The sequence below is a fragment of the Plectropomus leopardus genome, chromosome 19 (assembly GCF_008729295.1).
Source record: "Plectropomus leopardus isolate mb chromosome 19, YSFRI_Pleo_2.0, whole genome shotgun sequence".
In the NCBI taxonomy this organism is placed as follows: domain Eukaryota; kingdom Metazoa; phylum Chordata; class Actinopteri; order Perciformes; family Serranidae; genus Plectropomus; species Plectropomus leopardus.
The window spans coordinates 9,633,816-9,655,344 of NC_056481.1; the positions used below are offsets into that span (position 1 = coordinate 9,633,816).

The 21,529-nt window shown below is 41.8% G+C and overlaps 1 protein-coding gene across 1 annotated transcript in view; it reads left to right on the top strand.

Annotated features, from left to right (window-relative positions):
* ctbp2l (C-terminal binding protein 2, like) overlaps positions 1 to 21,529 on the top strand; it is a 74,861-nt gene that overhangs the window by 15,670 nt on the left and 37,662 nt on the right. Inside the window, exon 2 of the mRNA XM_042507328.1 lies at positions 18,860 to 19,014. Coding sequence (XP_042363262.1) covers positions 18,860 to 19,014 — 155 coding nt within the window. The remainder of the gene's footprint in view (positions 1 to 18,859; positions 19,015 to 21,529) is intronic.

A 21,529-nucleotide genomic window follows, 5' to 3' on the forward strand; every position in this document is an offset into this window, starting at 1 on the left:
CAAAGGATTTTGATGTTTTAAGGAAGCAAAAAGCTGCACCTGTTATCAGTTTGAATCTGTGCCCAGGATGCCTACAGGTCCTTAAAAAGTCTTAAATTCAAGTCATATAAGAGTCTTATATTTGAATTTATGAGGTCTTATTTGCTACAAACATTTCATCTAATTTAATTTATCCATCTTTTAACTTTATTCTTGTCAAAATGAGTCAAGCTCTTTTGCTTAAGATGTTCACATTTACAAATCTAAACCAAAACAAACAAATTTAAACCTGCCTCTGAACCTCATACTGTATTTTTTACTTTATACTTTTACTATACCTGGCAAAATGTAAATAAAGTCACTCTAAGAACCATATTCCTATATAAAACCTATCTCCGCCTAACTTCTATACTTATGCTTAAGTAAGGACTTAAATGTCTTTCTTTATGTCTTAAATATGGTTAAAATATCTAGAAAAGCTCTCAAAAATATTACATTTAAGTGTCTGATACCTGTAGACACGCTGGTGTTACACATTCGTTGTGTATTAATTTTAAGAGGAGCGACTCCCCTGATGTTTTGGCTGGATGCATTCACAGCTTGTGTCCTCAGAGGTTTAAGCTCTTAAAACAAGTGTGAACAAATACGGTGTGACCTTTGGCTAAGATGATATAACATTATGTATTCACTGTGCATGAGGTGTGGAGTGAGTAAAAAGATAAAGTTGCCAAGTACCATTTAAGGATATTTGCAACAAAACTATACAGTTAATTTGCTCTGGTCAGAATCAGTAGATGAGTTTGTCAACTTGTTACATTTTTCCTCCATTGATTTTTTTTGCACGAAAATTAAGTCAAACACATTAAAATGCATCACTAAAAGTCATGTGAGAACTCCACTCCGGTCACATCTGTCCAAATATCAACAGTTGTAGTTGTGTGAGATCGAGGTCAGATCATATTTGAACCACAAACAAACTGCTCCAGAATTTCTGTATGACCGCACCGTGACCACTTCCTTGAAAGGGTCTTGGTGCGGTCATGTGGAGTGAAATGGCTGTGTTGAGATCTGCCCGTACAAATCTTACCAAGTAAACTGAACTAAACAACACAGGTTTGAGAACAACTTAAGAGTGCGTTTTATTTAGTTTAAATCAATATACCAGTAAGAATAAGAATATTTGTTTCAGAAGTCCAGCGTAAAGGATTTAGGGAGATATATTTGCAGTAATCGTTTGTGATATAATAAGTATGTTTTCTTTGGTGTATAATCACCTTAAATTTGACAATAAGTTTGAACTCTGCAACCTCACTGCTAGATGCCACTAAAATCTTACACCCTAAGTCTAAATTATAGAGTTGGTCCACAAGAATTGCAGTTTTCTCACTTACATCTAGTTCTACTGGATACAGCAGTGCAAACAGATTTATTTGCACAAGCTTTGAGATCTATGAAAATTTTGCATTTACCACAATACCATGGTGGTGAATGGAAAATCTTTTGTTGGGCTCATCTCTCCACAAAAGCCACATATTATTATAATGATACTTTAGTCACGATACGATACTATTGCTATTTTTAACATTTTTTTTGGTGTGATAACATATATTGCAATATACAACCTTTGACAACTGCAAATTATTTCCCTAAAGTAAAACTTTGTCTACATCTGTTTTATCTAATAAGATAAGTTTTACGCCAGTTCCTATCTCTGAAGTCATTTTCATTGCAGCAAAATTACTTTGACTGAAAATGCAGTTGATTTTATTATTTTAGTAGGCTACTAAATGTTAATCTTTTAATTTCCAGGTTCAATAATTGATATAATATAAAATGTTCACTTTGCGCATGTGTACCGATATAATGGCACAGAGATTATTGCAATACTATGCTTATGGATTCTCCCCCCACCCCTAATCCATACTGCTAACCTCATTTTGGCATTTTTTATTTATATATTACTGTTAATGTAATGCTAGACATTTATATTTCACTCTTAGTTTTTATTGCAACTGCTGCATACGAATTTACCTCAGGATATAGATAAAGTTTATCAAAGAAGACAGCACATACTCAAATTAAGTTAAAACTACAAAAAGTCCCAATAGTGGTTATACACAACATAGAGTCAAGAATGGAAAAACATTTAAATGAAGCAAACTATAAAAAGCTGGCAGGAGATATTCTCAAAGGTATAACTGCTTCAGAGCTGAGCCCCCTGCTGACCCAAGTCCAGCATCTGAAATGGACCTGTGAACCTCTGGTCATAACGTGGTCAGCTGAAACCTCATCTCCAAGCGGCTGCTTAGCTCTTTCTACCATTCGCTTTCTTAAAATCCCTTTAAGTGCTTTAGGGGGATTTAACAGGCCTCGACATCCAGCGTCCTCTCAGCAGCCAAGTTCCAGTGCTTACAGGAAAAGGGCGCTTACAGTATAATTAGGCTGGTCAAAGAAGAGGGCTCCCTCTCAACGGTAAATCCACACGGACTGTAAGGAGGCTCGGGCCATTTGTCGGGTCTTTCAGAGCGTGACCGTTACTCTTGATGTCTCACTGTGCTAAAGGTCAGGGCATTAAGAAGCCATGCAGGAGGGAGACAGGAGTGTAGACTCTGAACTCTGAATTCTTTAACACTTGTTAAAGTTTGAAAAATGTATTATTAGACGGTGAATAAAAAATGCATCTAAGGGAAAAAAGCACTGTGATATAAAAAAAATACCCAGATTTCTTCAAAGGAAGCAGGTTGGCTTTAACAGATTTTTACCCAGTCAGTACAAAAATGCACAAGAAAACAAAACAAAAAACATTAATTCACTCAAATTTAAAATAAACTCCAAGAGGTAAACAAACAAGAAATAGTAAAATTGCATAGAAAATTCTACTTCAGTAATCTGATTTTTAAGGATTTCTTTTTAAAAAAAACGTGTTTTCCCTTTTTTTTAAAAAATACAAATAAACAAATCCACATATTTATAGGGAGAAAAACAATGCAACGAACAATAACTAGTTTTGAGTTTTTATTAGTTTTATTTCAGATTGAACAACCCTGATTCCAAAAAAGTTGTGCCACTGTATAAGAAGTAAATAAAACCAAATGCAATGATTTGCAAACCCCTTACCACCCAAATTCAATTGAACAAAGTACAAAGACAAAATATTTCACGTTCATCAAAGTGATTAACTTTGGGGTTTTTTACACTTATTTTGAATTTGTTGCCTGCAACACTTCCCATAAAAATTTAGAAAAGGAATATGTTTACCACCATGTTACATCACCTTTCCTTTTAACAACCCTCCAGTTGCATCTGGGAACTGAGGACACAAGTTGTTTCAGTTTTAAAAGTGATTTTTTTTCTCTCAGCATTCACATGCAGTCTTCAAGATTTTAAGACTGTCTTTGTAGTGAAAGTTTTTTATGCAGGAAGCATTTTGAAGCTGTAAACAAAGGCTTCTCCAAGTATTAAACACATATTAAATATGTGCTATGTACTACCATCTTATTGAGCACAACTTTTATTATGGATTGGAATTTTAAGATTCCTTTATCAGTTTAGTTTATTGAGTTAGAAGAAGAAGGTAGAAGGAAGATTTATTAGTCAATTTTAAACTAGGTTTAAAAAAATAAAATTTAAATGTGACCTTGATTCTGCTACATCTTTAGGGTTGAAAGATGAGTTGATTAAAACCACCAGCCTGCATTTTTTGAATTTGCATCCTGTCGGCTCTTAACAAGGTCCATCCATCCAGTGCAATATCTCGATGTTAGGGTTTAACCATGTCTCTGTGAAGACGTGTGCAGAGCAGTCTCTGATTTTCTGTTGCTGAGTAAGCCTCAATTGCATCTCATCCACTTCATTCTCCTGCGACTGCACATTAGCCAGAAGAAGGCTTGGTAGAGGAACAGCTCTCAGTCCATGTCAGGTCAGCCTTGCCCTGATGCTAGCTCTCCTCCCTCTCTTCGATTGCTGCATTTCTCTCCTCTGGTCTGACTGGCCGCTCAGCATATGGCATTGGTGGAGATCCTCTCGTGGTCTGCTGCATTTAGTCCAAAACCCTTTACCCTATGTTCAATACTAATGTCCAGTCCTAATTTCATGTCATTGCTGCATTGAAAATCTGTTTAATTAAACTTTTTTTTGGGATCAGGATTGGAACTCAGGTTGTGCAGTAATAACTGCAGGCACAAATGCTTGTACACTGCAAGGTGTGGTTGTGGCTTTGCTTTATGATGACAGAGGCTGAGGGGCGAACAGATGTAGCCTTCAGTGCTGGTTTAGACCCAAGTCTGGCTGCTCTACATCTGAAAGAGGAAGTGTGTGTTTGTGTGTGGGGGGGACCTGCTGTGCCAATCTGTTCTCATTAGTGATTACTCGCCCCCTCCAAACATGTAACGACATGCATGTCAACTGCTGGAGTCGGGAGCATTTAGTTGTATGTTTGCGCCAGGCCTGTGGCTGCATGTCCTCTCCGTCCAGCTACCTTTTCCACTGAGACCCAAATCTTTCTGGGCTCATCAGACTCTTGATTGTCAGCCACGGCACCTGCTGGAGAGATCACCAGCAGATCTTTGGGGAGTCTCTAGAAACTTACAAACATTCACCAGAATGAACAGAAATTCAAACAGTTGTTCGTGGTCACACTTAATAACCTCGAGACCTCAAAAGTAGGAGGATTTCGAAACCAAAGTGGAAGGTCTGGCAGTCGTCCCCCAGAAAAAGCATTTCAGAGTGTTTCCTTCATTGTGCTGACTTATAAAGGATAAGCATAGCAAAATAATAAGTACAATGCAGCAGTATTTTTATTTTCAATACTTGAAATGTTGCTTTCACTTTTAATTTACTGTTCTAAGGAAAAAATACAGAATAGTTCACCATTGTGTCATAAACGTATTCATCTCTGGCATAAACTTAATAGTGCATTTGGTTATTTCATGCTTAATGGAATAATCAACACAGCAGTTTTTACAAAATGTATACTCTTTTCCTTTAAAACTTTCCAAAAGAATTATTCAGGGATTCTCCTGTCTCGGATGTATAAAATTTAGTTTTATTTATATATGTGTATATATATATATATATATATATATATACATATAATATATATATATATATATATATATATATATATATATATATATATATATATATATGTCTCTCATTGTTCTGCATTGTTCTCTGTGTCTCACATACTGAGAGGACGAGACAGCTCTCTTCTGTGTAAACATTTAGTGAAGCTTTATTGCTGTTCGTGTGGAAACAGTTGACTTTTCGAGTCGTAGGGCTTGGCTTACACATGCTGTACAGTGCCAAAAACAGGTTGTGATAACTAAAAAGAAAAAAAGGTGTAAACATTTTTCCTGCAGAATTAAGGTGCCCAGTTTCTATGGAAATGCAGCTGGTCTCATCTAAAGTACGTTCGAAAAACAATTACAGCACTAAAATAATAGTGCCATTGTTGTAAGAAATAGAGCTTAATATTTCTATACAAATTAATAAACGTTTCAGTTTCACTTTCAGGCACCTAGCGTTCTGCTACTCCCTCTATGCCCAGAGTGCGCTCTGCGCTCTCAGAGTCTGGGGCTCTGACTAACCAAACGAAAATCAAAATCATCATCATCATTTGTTTTTTGGAGGTTACTCAATAGACAAGATTTGCCTTTAAAAGTAACTTACAGAAATGTGTTTGACTTCTGGTAGAGCTATTTTTAGTTTTTGCAGCTACAAGTTTCTTCATTTTTACTCATTCTTAAACATGGTGCATAATTTTTATAAGTGTAGATTTAATAACACCAAAATGGTTACAGATGTAAACATTTCTATTGAAAAAAATGTTTAATCACAGCCAATCTAGTCCAAGGAATCATAAAAAAATCCTGGAGAGACCGAAGCTCAACAACACCTGTGAACGGGTCAGCAGATGTCAGATATAATCTTTAACTGCTTACGTTGGAGCTCAATGATATTTGACCTTATGACCTGTGGAGTTGGCACTAATCAGTGGCCATTCACAGAAGGTGTTCTTCTTTATACGCCTCCCTTATTCTTCTTCTTCTTAAAATATCCCCAACCTGGCAGAATGGCTCTGTCTTTTGAGAAGCTGTGATCTGCCACGTTCCGTATTAACATATTGCTGTCAGTCAGCGGCCCCCTCCTCCTGCACATCCTCTAATGTTATTGAAGAGAGAAAGATCAGAGGGGCAGCCGTATCCCCACACTCCATCAAGAGTGTGTGTGTGTGTGTGTGTGTGTGTGTGTGTGTGTGTGTGTGTGTGTCTGGACGGCTGGCAGGAAGTGGGGGCTGCTGCCTTTGATGGTCACACTCCCTCAGATGTGTCATTGCTACAGACGGTGGCTCGGGCTGACACGCCGTGTCTCTGCTCGTTGGGCTCTTGCCACTGAAAAACAACAGCCCTTATAGTTACCTCAACACACACGTAAAAACACACCTAATTCACACAGTCATTCTGCACACACAAAAAGAAAAAGTGGCTTCACACGGGGCCGTTCCACCTTTCCACTTTACTGTCAGTGATAATCGCTTCTGGCGTGTGACCGTGCCGGGCTCTTTGTCTATTGGTCGCGCCTGTCACGCAGCCGGTGAGGTGTGTGTGTGTATTTATGTGCGTCGCCGTGCTCTGGCCGCGCCGCAGAATTGCAGGGAGGCTCCTGTTACATTGTTATTCTAAACAGGGTGTTTTCAGACGCTCGTCCTCGCAGTCATTCAGCTGAGCAATCTGTCAGATTCGCTCCCCTTCCCTCCCTCTTTCTACCTCCAGGGACCAAACTGTGAACTTAACACACTCGGCTCTGATGACTTCCCTGATGGTGCAAAAAACAGCCAACTCCACAGCTGTAATGTTATTGCTGGAGTGGCTTGAATGTTGCATTGTTCCTCTGGTTTTAAAGTGTGTGTGTATGTGTGTGTTACATATTGAGAGCGAGGGTGGGGAGTGTGTCATAATTCCAATCTCTTCCCGGTAACCCGCAAAATGCCGGGGTGGGGTGAGGTTGTGTTTTTCTCTGAGTGTGTGTGTGAGTGTGTTTGGGGGGGGGGGGGGTGTTGAGGTTGAGATGAAAGTGGAAAGCAGCAGAGGAGGAAACCAAATAATTGTCAGGTTGAGGGAGGTGAGGCTGGGAGCAAAGCAAGTGTGTGTGTGTGTGTCAGAGGAGAGAGAGAGGGGGGGGAAAAAGGGGGCAGGCGTTCTTAAAACACTGTGGAGTCCAGATCTGAAATAAAACATAAAAAAAGGGGAGAAGAAGAAGGAGGAGGAGGAGGAAAAAAAGGGAGGAGGGATTGTGCTCGAGTGTGTTATGTGTGCGGATCCTATGAAGTGAACGCAGCCGGGGAGTAAATTGTGCGAGCCCGGAGAGCTCAGCTCTGCATGTTCGAGCTGGCACTTTTGATTTAGACAGATTTTTTTTTTTTTTTTTTTTTCTTGCCGCAAGATCTTTTTTTTCTGCCCCCTCCTGGTTTATTATCAGCTAAGACAAAGGCAGGAGAAAAAGAGCTAAAGAGAGAGAGTGAATAGATGTTGCGCAGCTGAAAGCAGAGGAAGCGGCAGAGAGAGTTTTCCAGCCATCGCGCTCCCCCCGACCGCAGCCTTTTCTTCCTGGGAGATTAAAAAAAAGGAAAGGACAAAAGCGTCTCCCTCCCACCTTCTCCAACCATCCGATCACCAGCCTGCACGCCGCTCTGTGCGCGTGTGTGTGTGTGTGTGTGTGCACATAAGGACGCCGCTGGTGTATGGTGCTCCCAGCCCTCAAAGGCATGGAGTGAAGATGATGCAGCCGGGGGCTTAGTGAGAGATCGCTCCGCTTAAAAAAAAAACCCCTTCCCCTCACCAGCAGGGCCAGACCAAGAGGAGCAACTCCGGGGGAGGGGGGAGGGGGGGTTGAAGGAGTGAAGGAGGAGGAGGAGGAGAAGAAGAGATAGAGAGGAGGGGGGTACCCTCCTTGGATTATTACACAGGGTCTTGCACTTCTTTTTTTTTTTTTTGTATTTTTTGCTTTTTTTTCCACTCGCCTCTTGTGTTTTTCGCTGTGATGTGCGTAGTTTTTAAGCAGAAGAATGTGGAGACAACATTTTCCAGCAAGCAGCATGTTTCCTGTTTTCTTTTCTGGATGTCTAATAAAGTCTGGCATGTGGGAGGTGGGAGGGAGGGAGGTAGGTGGTGGGGGGGGGAGAGGTGGGGGAGTGTGGATGAGAGGAGGGGTGTGTGTGTGGGTGTGTTGTGTGGTCGCTAAGGTGGGCGAGTAGTCCAACATGTTGTCTTCTTTTTTTTCTTCTTTTTTTTGAGGTCCACCCGTCCTGCTGCACTTGGCTCCGTGTTTCTCTCTTCCTCTGCGGTGTTGAGCTCCGAGCGCGTTCTGTAGCTCGGGGCAACGCCGGAGAATAAAAAGCGGGAAAAAAAAGAGAGAGAGAGAGGAAAGGGGAGGGGAGGTCCGGTGTGGTTGTGCCATGGATGCTGTTGACACCCGCTTTTGTCCCGTGGTGGAGTGTGGGCCCGGCCCGCCCATGCACACAGAGGGTACCATTTAAAACAGGCGTGCGCTCATTTTCTTGGCAGGGGATGGATTGGTGTGGCGGGCAGCCGGGTGGTGACAGGGGTGGGGCACTGGCAGTGCAGGACAAGTGGCCTTTGTGTGCTACTTTTGGGGAAGTGAAGGGAGGGAAGGGCAGGGAGGAGGCTGCCAACAAAGGGTGCTTATACCCCCCCCCTCCTCACCCGCCTTACCCCCTCTCTTCAACCACTACAACTCATGCAGTGACCTCGCGCTGTCACAGGCAGATGAAGGGTTGGTGTGTGTTTATGTCAGGTTGTGTGTGTGTATGAGGGAGGGAAGTAGTAAATGAGTAATTCAGCCTCAGTAAACCAGAAGTACAGGCTCTGGCAGAGCGCCATACGAAAAGGGAGGAAACTCCAGCAAGGAAAACAAAGTGTTGTTTTGACCCAACGGCACATCTGTGCATTATGCCAAGCTTCTCCGTTACTCCGCAGTCAAGCTTCCTGGCAGGCCGCCAAGGTTGTGTGCGGGTTCCTATTCATTTGTTGCCACACATGCAAGTGCATTCCTGTTGTGTCCATGTTTTCATACAGATCTCACTCTGCCTTTTGCAACGTATGCCTCCACATGAGCACTTACTGCACACAAGATTGCACATGAGTAGAGATTTTAATAGCATGTGAATGTTGTCTAGAATCTCATCCAGTCCATTTGAGTTTCGCACACATTTTTGTACCACTCCAAAAAACTGATAGTCCCAATTCATAGCTATTAAGTGGATAGGCTTAAATTATTGATATATGCATGAGAGTTTAACTGGGGAGCTAAAGCTGACAGGATGCTATCGGCAAGATCGTTCTTTCAGAGACCACTCTGTTGGTCTTGCTGAACTGCAAAATCACACAGTTTACTCACAAATGTAGAGTGATGTCAAAGGTTTTTTTTTCCTTTCTAGAACAAATTATCTTTGGCCAAGCACAGATGCCAAATTGCAGAGAGCACATTAGCCAGACAACAGCCAAGTTTTAGTTTGGCCTTTGGGCAGAGTTACTTGGAGAATTATTGTTAATTAGCTGCAGCTGATAGAATCAACTGCCAGCGACGTTTGCTATTTCAAACTGCAAAATCGGCATTCATTTACAATTTTATACAGAAAATAACTCAAAGTAAAAAGGGATAATAATTTAATTTTGTCCCTTTCCCAATGCACAAAAAAACCCCACAAATGCCACTAAGATAGGCTTTTTTTTTTTTTAAAAAAAAATGTAATTGGAAAAGCAACAATCAGCATTGACACTGGGGTCAAATTACATTACATTAATATCAGCTCTGGCTCTAGGATCAGCATTAATGGAAACAGAGCACATGTGTGAACGCCCTAATTCTTGTCCCTTTATCAGCTAGATGCAATGATGAGCCACTTCTAAATACGGTCCATCTCCGTCCAAGCAGAGCTCAAACTTCGATCCAAATTAGTAAAAGAAGTAATCGCTGTGAAGTTTTCACTGGCTTCCATGCTGTTTTCTGCTGTTCACTAACGTGTTTTCCAGTCTGTCTATTGAACGTGAAACGCCAAAAAAAACAGTTCTCTCTCTCTCACACACCACAACACACACACACGCACACAGGAAGGCATATTCGTCTGCTGCAGAGCTACACAGCTCTTGTCTACTGGTAATGGGAAAGGACATAATTTGCAGGGTCATCTGTGTTTAAAAAACCTGCATTCACACGCTAATTTGGTGGAAATGGGGAATTTGTTAGTGTATCCGGCTGTTTTGCCAACCTGGAACTACCACACAAAGCATAAGCCACATACCCATACTATAACCCTTGTTACCACTCCATGGGCATGTTCCCCCTCCTGCACACAGCCATGACTGGCCTCCTGTGTTAACCAGAGGATGTGGGTCACGTTTCAGCACAGCGCTGCTTACGATGGCACAGTAAATTGCCCTAACTGTTGGCGGTCAGCTGCAGCACAAGCAGCCGCCCCCCCCCACCCAGCCTTGTTGTCAAGAAGGAGCCACCTGCAAACAGCAGCTTGAGGTTGCTAGGTAACCGGTGGCAGCAGCTGATGATAGTATGGCAGAGGGCTCGCCTGGTCTCCCATTACCACCAAAGTGACTCCTGTTGCTGTTTCCTACTCTCTCCTCTCGTCTTTTTTCCCCCATTTCTGACTACACCACTGCGTGTCCCTTCTAGTCCCTCTTCCCCTCACGGAGGCAACATAACACCAACAGCAGAGGCCAGCGGTAGGAAGAAACTCCTCGCTTGCTTCCCCACATAATGGAAACTCTGGCCTCATCTCCCGTTGCGCCACTCGGCTGGGTCCTGCTGCCAGACTCTGACTAAGTGTTGCTGGCTCAGGAACGGCAGCCTGCAGCCCGGCCCGGGTTCGAGTTCCACAAGTATTTATCTACAGAAATGATTAAAAATACTGATGACTGAGAGAGATCAGGCACAAAAAAATCTCGCAAATGCTGCTAATCTACATCAAGTGGTTTTAAGCCTTTTCACAGGAGACCTAGATTTCCAAAATAATTTTCATTGTGACCCAGTTCCCATTTTTGACGACTGTTGTGTGATCTAATTGAGAAAAATGTTCTGTTTTTAGACCGCCAACTGAGCCTTCCACCTTTTATCACAGGGACTTGAAAAGAATTTGGTGAAATGATATCTAGCAGTAATGGATAACAATTTTTAAAATGTAATTTCAAGGCCCATTTTCATCATCTTGAAACCCACATGATAAATCCTCCTGAGCTTTTAGGAAGTAGAGAGGATTCCTTTCAGAAATCATCATGTGCTTTAATTCAAGTACACAGCGATCACAAAATCTAATTCAAGGTCTGACTTATTGTATGTTTCTATTTTAAATCTACTGAGCAGTTAAGGAGGCAAAAAGATTAGCAGGATGTGGCTTATTTAGGTTGTAAATTTTGGATTATTGATCAGATTAACCCTTTGAAACCTGAGCAAACTGGCTTGATTTCTTTCAAAAAAGAAGGTAATGAGCAATTTAGTAAGTGACCCAAAGATTGTCAAAAAAAAAGGAAAAAAGTACAAGAAAATTACCTGAAAAATTAGCGCTCCACCCACCCCACACCCCACACACACACACACACACACACACACACACACACACACACACACACACACACACACATACACAAAAACACAATGTGAAAGTAAAAAAAAAAAAAAAAAAATAAAAATATACTTTTATGGTGATTTTCCCATAGCTTTTTAAAACATTCTCTTTTTTTTGCAATTTCTTGTAATTTGAGGGATATTTCTTGCCCAGTTGCTCATTGCTTTTTTTCTGATTTTTTGGAAAGAAAATCAAACCAATTTGCTCAGTGTTAAAAGGTTTAAATACTTGTGAAAGGTGTTTAAATGCAGCACCAAACAAGTACTGTCAATCCAGGTTTCGAAGGGTTAAATAAGCCAGCTTCCCTTTGAGCTCTGGTTACTCATGACATGGCTTTGTCAAAGGGCTGATTTGCCACCACTTTTGACATTTTTATAACCCGTGCAATTAATTGATTTTATAGATTATTCGCTAATGAAGAAAATTAGTTGCAGCCCGAGATCTGACAGAGCACATCAGCAGGGTGTGTGTGTGTGTGTGTGTGTGTGTGTGTGTGTGTGTGTGTGTGTGTGTGTGTGTGTGTGTGTGTGTGTGTGTTATATGCATTTATTCCTTTGGCAGGTAAACCCACGACAGCAGCTGCCTCCCTCTGTGAAAATGCACTCTTCCCAAACCATCAGACACACACATACACACACACACATCCGCAGCCTGGCAACAGTTTAGCAACAAGCAGAGGAAGCGAGAACACAGAGGAAAGGAAATGAGGGGGATTAATTAATGGAGGAGTGAAATTAAGAGCACTCTGCCTCCTGCGGTTCTGACGTGACCCCCCTCAACATCTCCCCCCCGCCGTCAGTGTGTGCATTTGTTGACATTTGAAGCACCGTATGGGAGCATACAGTATGTCTCCCTCTTGTCTCTGTCACTTTGAATCTCTGGCTGCTCAGTCAGACGGCCAGCGGCTGCTGTAGACCAGGTCTTTGTAGACCAGGTCTCTGCAGCTCAGGAGTGTAGAACATGGCAGACCTGCTGAACACCCTGTTTCATCTCTGCACATGTTCTCTTAAGGAAATGTTAAAGAGGAGTGCTGAGAGAAAGTGTGTCACATTGGAGGTGACTGTTGTCTCCAAGCGCTACATTAGATTCAGTTTGATATTTATTGGTGTCTATCTCGTCTGTGCTTGTGGGGGGGGGGCTTTGAACTCCTAAGGCCAATGTAAAAATGGGACAAAATTTGTTTAACCTTTATGGAAAAAAATGTAATTTGCATCATTACCTTTTCAAGATGATAACCCATGTCGGGAAAGAGTTTCTTTAAGCCTTTTACTCATTTCACCCACAAATGAAAAAAGGTAAAAAAGTAAGGTAAAAAAAAAAAAAAAAAAGCTTTACATCCAGCCAGGGCAGGGCTTCTAGATTATATGTAACTGTTTCAGCTGCTTTTAAATGTATACTTCAACTAGGACTGCAATTTACATCATTTACATCATTGATTAATCGGTCGAATCATCTGTCAATTAATCAATTAGTCGTTTGATCTATGTGTCGTATGAAATGTCAGAAAAAAGTAAAAAATGTTGATCAGTGTTTACTAAAACACCCAGAGTGACATCCTTAAATGTCTTGTTTTGTCCACAGACCAAATATGTAAATAAATATGTTAGTTAATATGTCATAGAAAAGGAAAATATTCCAAAAATCCTTTAATTCCAAAAATTACTTTAACTTATTAATCGATTGTCAAATTAGTTAGTAGATTAATTTTGTAGTTGACAACTTATCAGTTAGTTGATAAACTGCTGCAATTCTGATTTCAGTTTAGTAGGGCTGCAACCAGCAATTTCATGAAACGTTTCATGAAATTTTAAAGCCCAAGATGACCTCAAATGTCTTGTTTTGTCCTCATCCCAAAGATGTTATTATATTATTATTATATTATTTTACTGTCACAGATCAAAAAGAAACTTAAACAGACTTTTTTCTTAAAAAAAGGAATCAAAAAAATTAATCAACTAGCATATTAGTTGGTTAATTAAATACTTGACAACTAATCGAGTAATCGCTGCGGCTCTAGTCGGTATTATACTGATGTTTTTGTGTTGTAGTTTTTTTTTTCTATCAGGTGTATTGATGTTAAAATGGGATATTAGTAGCATATATATGTCATTGCCTTTTCTTGCCTGTGTCCCAGCCTGGACTTCAGGACTACCATAGAAATAAGAGATTTAAATTTACTGCAGTATCCTGATGTATTTTAGTACTGTATGCACATATACATACTGTAATTTAATTTATTCCAAAAAAAATCTTCTGAAATTAAGCCCCAGTTTGAAATTAGATGTGCAGACATTTTTGTCCAGTAAATCGTGGGTGAAATGAGTGAACCAGAATATCTCTCCACAATTCAGTTAAGGGAGGTGAATGTGCAAAATCTAATAAATCCCACAGTTTTATGTAGTTCATAATTAAATTGCTACATTTTAACACATTTAGTGATACTATAGATGATTATATATATGCCGTTAAGTATCACTACAGAGAGTAAAGTCGCACAGAAAGGTGGTGTGATTGCATCAGTTATCAGAACGGTGGTATTTCGCAGCTCACAAACTCAGTGGTTCTGGTTCAGACTGGTCTGATGTACACGCTGTCAGTTTACCACAGAGGGAGTGTTGCCTGTCACCTCCCTGCTTCCCCTGCCCGCATACATCATCTCCTCTCAATCAAAATCAGCAGAGTGAGAATCAATCTGTCACACAGGAGGACACACAAACACACACGCACATGAACACACACTCTGGCTCCTAGAAAGACAGAGCGAGAAGGAGAGAAAATGATAGAAAAGCAGGAGAAGGAATGACAGCTGAGGTGAAAGGATGACAGAGGAAGGAGGGGCAGTGATTACAGCTGAGGAATGATAGCTGAGGTGGGGTAAAAATTTACCTAAAAAGAGAGATAAAGGAGGGCGAAGCGGATACATGGTGAGCGAACACAGATACAGAGCTAGACACGGGCAGACAGGAGGAGCTGTCAGAAGATGCTATCATACAAGGAGAGATCTGGGAAAACACAGCACTGCAGACGATGTGGTGAAATGTAGCGGTGGAAGAGTCGGTGAGAGCGAGATTGAAAGCGTAAGAGACTGAAAGGTCAGAGAGACAGAGAGAAACCCAGTGGATGATTCATGGAGTTCAGCCTGTCTAACTTTTGCCGGAGGGTTTGACGCAGCCTGCCAGCCGCTCCTCTCCACCGCTGCCTCACCCACTGCCTCTCTCACCTGCACACCCACGGCTGTCTATAATCTGTGTGAGGCAGTAACTACTGACTTACACAAAGTGGGGGGAAGGTTACAGGTGTTCTGAGTCTTTTCTGTGAGTCAAGGACGGCCTTGCATGCTGCAAACCTGTAATGCCTTGATCAATATTTTTTATATCACCTTTGAATAAGATAACTGTCTGATGTCAAAGAGGTTGTGCTGAAATCAATCAGTTCTGCGGCCCTGGTTCATAGCCTCTATATCTGATCGTTTTGGTTTTACTGTGTAGTTATGATTGAGTTTGAGAAAACAGACTCTGAAAAACCTGCCATGTATTATCTGCCCAACGCTAAATTGTAGTCAGAGCTAAAAATTAGCTGGTGGAGATCAAATTAGAGGTTAAAGAGAAGTAAATATCGGATTTGCATTCATCAGGTTTGTGCAGGATCTGGGACAATATGTCAACTCATTAGTACAGCTGCCACGATTAATCAGTCAATTAATCGGTTGGTTGTCAACTATTAAATTAATCGCCAACTAGTGAGATAATCAATTGATTGGTTTCCATTGTGTCATCTTAAGCAAATCCATATATCAAAACGGCCCCAGAGGTACATTGCACGGGAAAAAAAAACGCTGCTTGACTCAAAACAGCTTCAGTCAACTGAAGCTGGGTCTCCAGCTGATGATTCAAGTCTCCGACTTTCAAGGGGCAGCCCTACCAAAACCAAAAGAGAGTTTATATAAAATATAGGAAAAATAATCCTCATATTTGAGAATCTTATAATATTTTGTGTTTTTCTTTGATTAATAACTAACAATTAATCTATCTTTAGTATTGTTTAAAATCCTGTCGATCGAATAATCAGCCAATTATTTCAGCACCTGTATGAATGTGCATTATCTCAGGTGAAGTCAGGCCCTTAAATCCACGAGCCCGGGCTTTCACACCCTCATCTCAGTTTGGTGTAATGGACTCAGTCTTCACCGCCCAGCTGCCTCCATTAATATTCAACATCCTGTCAGTTGCAGATGTGGCACAGACAGCCGATCCGCCACGCCTCACCTTTTCCCGCCGTCATGTCACCCGTCTCGAACAGCGAGTGTGATAAGTAGGCTTGGAGCTGGATGCTGGTGGGGGGGATGGGGGAGGGGGGGGGGGGGGGGGGGGGGGGGGCTGTCTGTCAGGAGAAAAAACATCTCCTCTGCCCTTTTGCACAGAGAGTGTGAAGATGGCACTGTGCCTCCGACCTCAACTCTCGGCACAGATGCCAAAAATAAAGTGCATTAAAACTGGCAGCCGAAGCCTGTTAAGTGATCACCATGACAATAGGCAGAAGGCACGAGGAGTCGACACCTCGGCTCCCATCTTCCCTCTGCCCTGAGAGGCTGCTGGACTGCTCACTTCCTGTCAGCTCTCTCTTTCCTGTCGTTTATGTGCGCTCATCCTCCTCTTCTCTGATTCGTCTCCCGGGAGCTCTTTATGCTAACTGGCAGTGTTTAGTCTATTTTTATGCCCGCTTGTTTCTACATTTTAATTTTACTCTTCTCTGTCTCATCTGTTTTTCCCCCCTCCTCCCCACCTGTTTGTTTTCCCGCTGTTGCGTTTCAGCGTGATTGTGCAACGACCACACACAACTTTCTCCATCTTAAATCTCCTAATCTCAACTTTATCTGCTCTAATCAGCCTCCTCTGCTGCAGTAATCCCATGTCCCTAATGAGCCCTCCTCCACCTCTTCTCTCCTTTCGCTTCCATCCACGCTTCTCCTTATCTCGCCCCCGGAGTCTGACGTCATTGTAATCTTTGGGATAACTTTAAGAGATGCACACACCTGCGCCCACAGAGTGAGGTCACACTTAAGCATCCAGATGCTGATCTTAGCAGCAAAACACCAGATAAGAATCGCCCATGGGGGACCATCCTTGTTTAGGTCTCTTCAGCAGTGATCTGTTTTGTCAGCTTTGACATATCTACAGCTAAGAGAGGAGATCATGACCCGCGCAGTGTCAGGGTGCTAGTACTCAGCGGGGAACAGTTGTTTTCTTCCTCAGGTCCATCCATCCGCTGACTTCGCTTCTGAGCCGCCTCAGAAGCAGCATGAATATTGATGCTCCCCTTCTTGTTAACATTGTATGAAGCGGGGCTCGTAATTGTCTGCCTTCTCAGCGCGACACGTCTTCTTCAGTTGGGGACGCGTGAGAAGGTCGGCCCACCGGGGAGCTCGGCTCATCTCGGCTCTCTTCACTCTTAGTGAGAAAAGTGGCGAGAGGGAAAGGAGAACGAGTTGAGCGCAGACAAAACCAGAATTGCGGCACACACTCTGTCAAGTGTGCTGAAGTGCAGATGTGAGTTGGCTATGGGTTTGTTTCAGGCTTGTAGCGTTTTCTCCAACGGTCTCCATTTCAATGATACATGACTCTTTTGAGGCAGGGCATTTCTAAAGGTGTAGCTCGCAGTTTTTCTTTTTTTTTTTTTTCTTTTCCACAGCTGCTGGTTCCACTCACACCGAAGCAAATGAAGGATCCTCTCCCCTAAACTGAGAAATGAGAACAAAGTGCACGCATGTTAGTGTGCCGTTGTCATGCGTTCACACGAGGGAATATATTTCTCTTGGTATGATAGAGTGCATGGGTGCAGGGTTTCAGTGTGTGATGTAAGTGTTTGGGAGCCTTGAGACCGAGAGGATTCCTGTAAGTGAGGCTGTGGTCTAATCCAGTCTTGAGTAGGCGTATTGATTTATTGAGCAACACTTGGTAGTTCGGCGAAGCCCCGCTTCCCGCTGTATCCTAATCAGCACATGTGAACATCACACACTCACAGGAGGTTATTATCATCCTCAGTCTTTTATTTTTCAAGAAAACTGATGAATACGGTCGACTCCAGCAGGGCAGGAGAGTGTCACTTGCTTATTTTAAGTCTAATAATTTGACTTTGCAGAGTGGGTGTTTCTTCCGGTGTGTGCCGGTCCATTGCATTTTTCATTATGTATTTTTATTGCTGACTGCTGCTGTGTTTTTTGCATGATCTTTTAATACTCTTCATGACTATCTGTCACAGCTTAAAGGGACAGTTCACCCCAAAATCAAAAATACTTATTTAAATAAATACTTACTTACTTATTTATTTTTCCTCTTACCTGTAGTGCTATTTATTAATCTAGATTATTTTGGTGTGGAGATATTGGCCTTAGAGATGTCTGTTTCTCTCCATCATAATTAAACAAGGTGGCACTCAGATCTTAGATTCAAAACATTGAAAAATACATTTAAAACTCAACAGCGATGTCTCTTTCCAGGAATCATGACCCGGTAACTCAAAATAATCCACAGACCCTGTTGTGAGCAGTTTCATGAAGTAATTATTTTCTTTCAACTTTGTCACTGTGCAGAAAGAAGTGTATAAATACTAATAAACTAAAGGCTTGTGCTTGTGGCAGTGCAAGATGTAAACATTATTAACGACCTCTTCTGCTGAACTGTAACATTACCTAGCTCAGTGGTGTTAGATGAGCTAGCCATAGATGCACACCACCTTGTTGACACAGCTAGTGGTTGTAGTTTGGCAGTAAAAAAAAAAGCTTCTACATGAAACTGCTCGCAACAAGGTCTGAGGATTATCTTGAGGTAACCGGGCCATGATCTCTGGAAAAAGACATTATTGAATTTTTCAATTTCTCAAAAATGTTTTTGCGCTTTAAGCAACACAAACTGATTGCCATCTAGTTTCATTATATTGGAGTGAAGGCAGACGTCTCTGTGAATGATATGTCCAACACTTGGCAACCAAAACCAAAAGAATTTAGATTTATAGATAGTGCAACAGGTAAAAGAAAAAAATATGTAATATGTACTTTTGATTTTTGAGTGAACTGTCCCTTTAAACATACCATAAATAGAAAAGAGAAAACTAGAAAACTTTAAAGGTGTGCATTGTCTATTTGCTTAAAAAGCTGTTTTCAAGTGACTATTTCTTGTTTCTCTTGTACCTAAAATAACCTTTATTCTCCTCTCTATGTCTCTTTAGGTATTCGGCCCCAAATCATGAATGGGCCTATGCATCCGCGCCCCCTGGTGGCGCTGCTGGACGGGCGCGACTGCACCGTAGAGATGCCCATCCTGAAAGACTTGGCGACTGTCGCCTTCTGTGATGCTCAGTCCACACAAGAGATACATGAGAAGGTAGAAAGCACACACACACTGCACTTCGCTTTCGCACTGCTCCACATCAGAGCGGCAGAAAGTTGATGAAGAGATGGAGGCTGTCACTCACTCGTGTCTGCCTTCTTTTTCTATCACAGCGCTGATATGTGAAGGGCGTTATATTGGCTCTGTACGCACTTTCCAGTTAAAATATAGTGGCTTCATTATGATTTAATGTCACTTTGTGGCACAGAGCGCGATGCCTATATCAGTGCCATTGTTCTAATAGAGAGTCTTGTATGGTGGGGAAGCAGTGTAATTACATTGGCTTGTAGAGGCTCTTTATTGCTTTTTATGCAGCGCCGTGGCTGCAAAACAATATATGGCCAAGGAGATGGGTATCACCAAACTGCTATCTCTCCATCTGCAGACGGAGTGAGAGCCGCTACATCTTTCCTCTCCCTGTTTTTATGAAAATGGGACATATTAAAACTGAAGCATTTGCATAGAGATCAATTCAATCAAAGACCTTGGGCGGTGAGGAGAAGGGGGGAGCGGGGATCTTTTTGTTTGTTTTAACACTGCCTTATCAGGGAAAACATGATTGTAATGTTCACCTCGCCAGCATATTCAGCAGTTCCCAGTAATAACTTGCAGTCTAGATACCCAGAGGGGTGGTGTAGATTGAAAATGTCCAATCTCTTCTTTCTGCGGCACGGATGCGGAGATGCAGCGCTGATAATTCAGGGAGTTTTTCAGTGTGATGTTTTCAGGCCAGACACCAGCTGCCACACTCTCTTCCATCCACACCAGAAAATACAGAAACTCATGGGAAAGGCTTGTCAAGGGTGGAATATGAAAGTGGCCCCGAGGTTATGTCAGGTCCTCTGTACCCAGTAATCCCTCATTTCTGGGGTGATGGAGGCATGATGAAACACACAGCCGAATACTGATCAGGATCGAGTTGCAACACCACTTCAGTGAGAGCAAGTCCTGCATGCAGCACCTGCACTCAAACACTCAGCATTCTCACAGTTGTCGTGTCTCATGGTCACATGTGGCTTGTAAAAGCTGGATGATTGCCCATATGGCATAGAGTCAATGTACGCTGCCTGACTGTTCATCCAATTGTGGTGTTAAGATTAGAGCAGCATCTAATGACTGTTTACGTAAGGAAATAATCTATTGGTACTTTGTCTTATTGACAAAATGTCAAAGTATCATCAATTTGTTTGTTGCTGAGGGAAACGTCTTGTTTGTCACACTGTTCTTTTATATTTAGATTCAGAGATTTAGATGGATATGTTTACCGAAATGGAATATAACAAAATCAGTCTGTTTTCTTTAGTGTATAATTGCTTGAAAGTATGATGGTCATGTCTTCGGTACCTTAGAATAAGCAGTTTATATTGGTATAGGGAACGGTTCCTCCTCCAGGGAGATCACCATGTTGCATCAACATGTTTCTAAAGTAGCCCAGCATGGTGAAACCAAACACTGGCTTGAACTGTAGGGCCATTTGCGTTTTCACGTTGGCCTCCATGATTAGCAAACCTTCTGCGACCAGCATAGTAACAGTACACATTGTTTTAGGTATATAAAAAGCTGTAATTCTCACTTCTAGATGACACTAAATCCCCAGAAATCTCACTCACTTCTCCTTAAAGTCCTTACTCCCCAGAGTGAACAGCTTTTTTTATATATATTGAGGCATTACTTTTCCATGTTAGCTTCATTCACAAAAAAATGACTTTTTTAAAAATTGTCCTCTCCCTTTTACTTTCATCCTTGCTTCACAGCTGAAGTGGATTTGAAAGGTGCAATCAATAAAGGATCACAGCTTTCTCTTCATGACACACTCCGTATTATTGCATGATGTTGTTTAGTGCTTTTTAGTGGGTTGTTTGATGCTGTTATCACCCTTTTATAAGAGCCAAGAGCTAAAAAAGCAACATTTTGAACAGCATATCTTCCCTGCCAGGTGGAGAAAGTCTGTTCTCAGAGTTACAACCAGCTCCCATCCACACTACATCCACACTGCTCACTAGTGGGATGACCTCATGGCCATAAAATCCCTCCCCAGCAAGCCACAGAGTCAAACACACACATAAAGAACATGTATCACCAAATTGAAACTCCTTTGCAACATTATACTCAAAAAGGGAGGCCTGGCTGTCGTGTCAGAAAAGCCCAGGCATTGTCAGAAATGATAGACGTTAAAAGCAATAAGGCTTTGGTTACAGTGGAGCAGAGGATATAGATTGGGTCAGAGTTTCCATTAAAGTAAACTACATTCAGAGTAGATTTTCCCTCAAAAAAGCTCCATTGCTCACACTAAAAGACTCTGTGAGTGCATGTTGACGAGTCGTGCATGCTTATGTGTTTTAACCTTGAGCCAGTATCTGGAAGGCCTGTGCGGGACACAGCTCTAATAAAAGCAGTATGGAAATTCAGAGCTAATCTGCTAATCACAGGAAAGCTAATGCAGTTTGGCTGGAGGTGAATGCAGAGCTGTTATTTAGGCGCTGACAGCGGCTGCTGCTGATATTGAGGG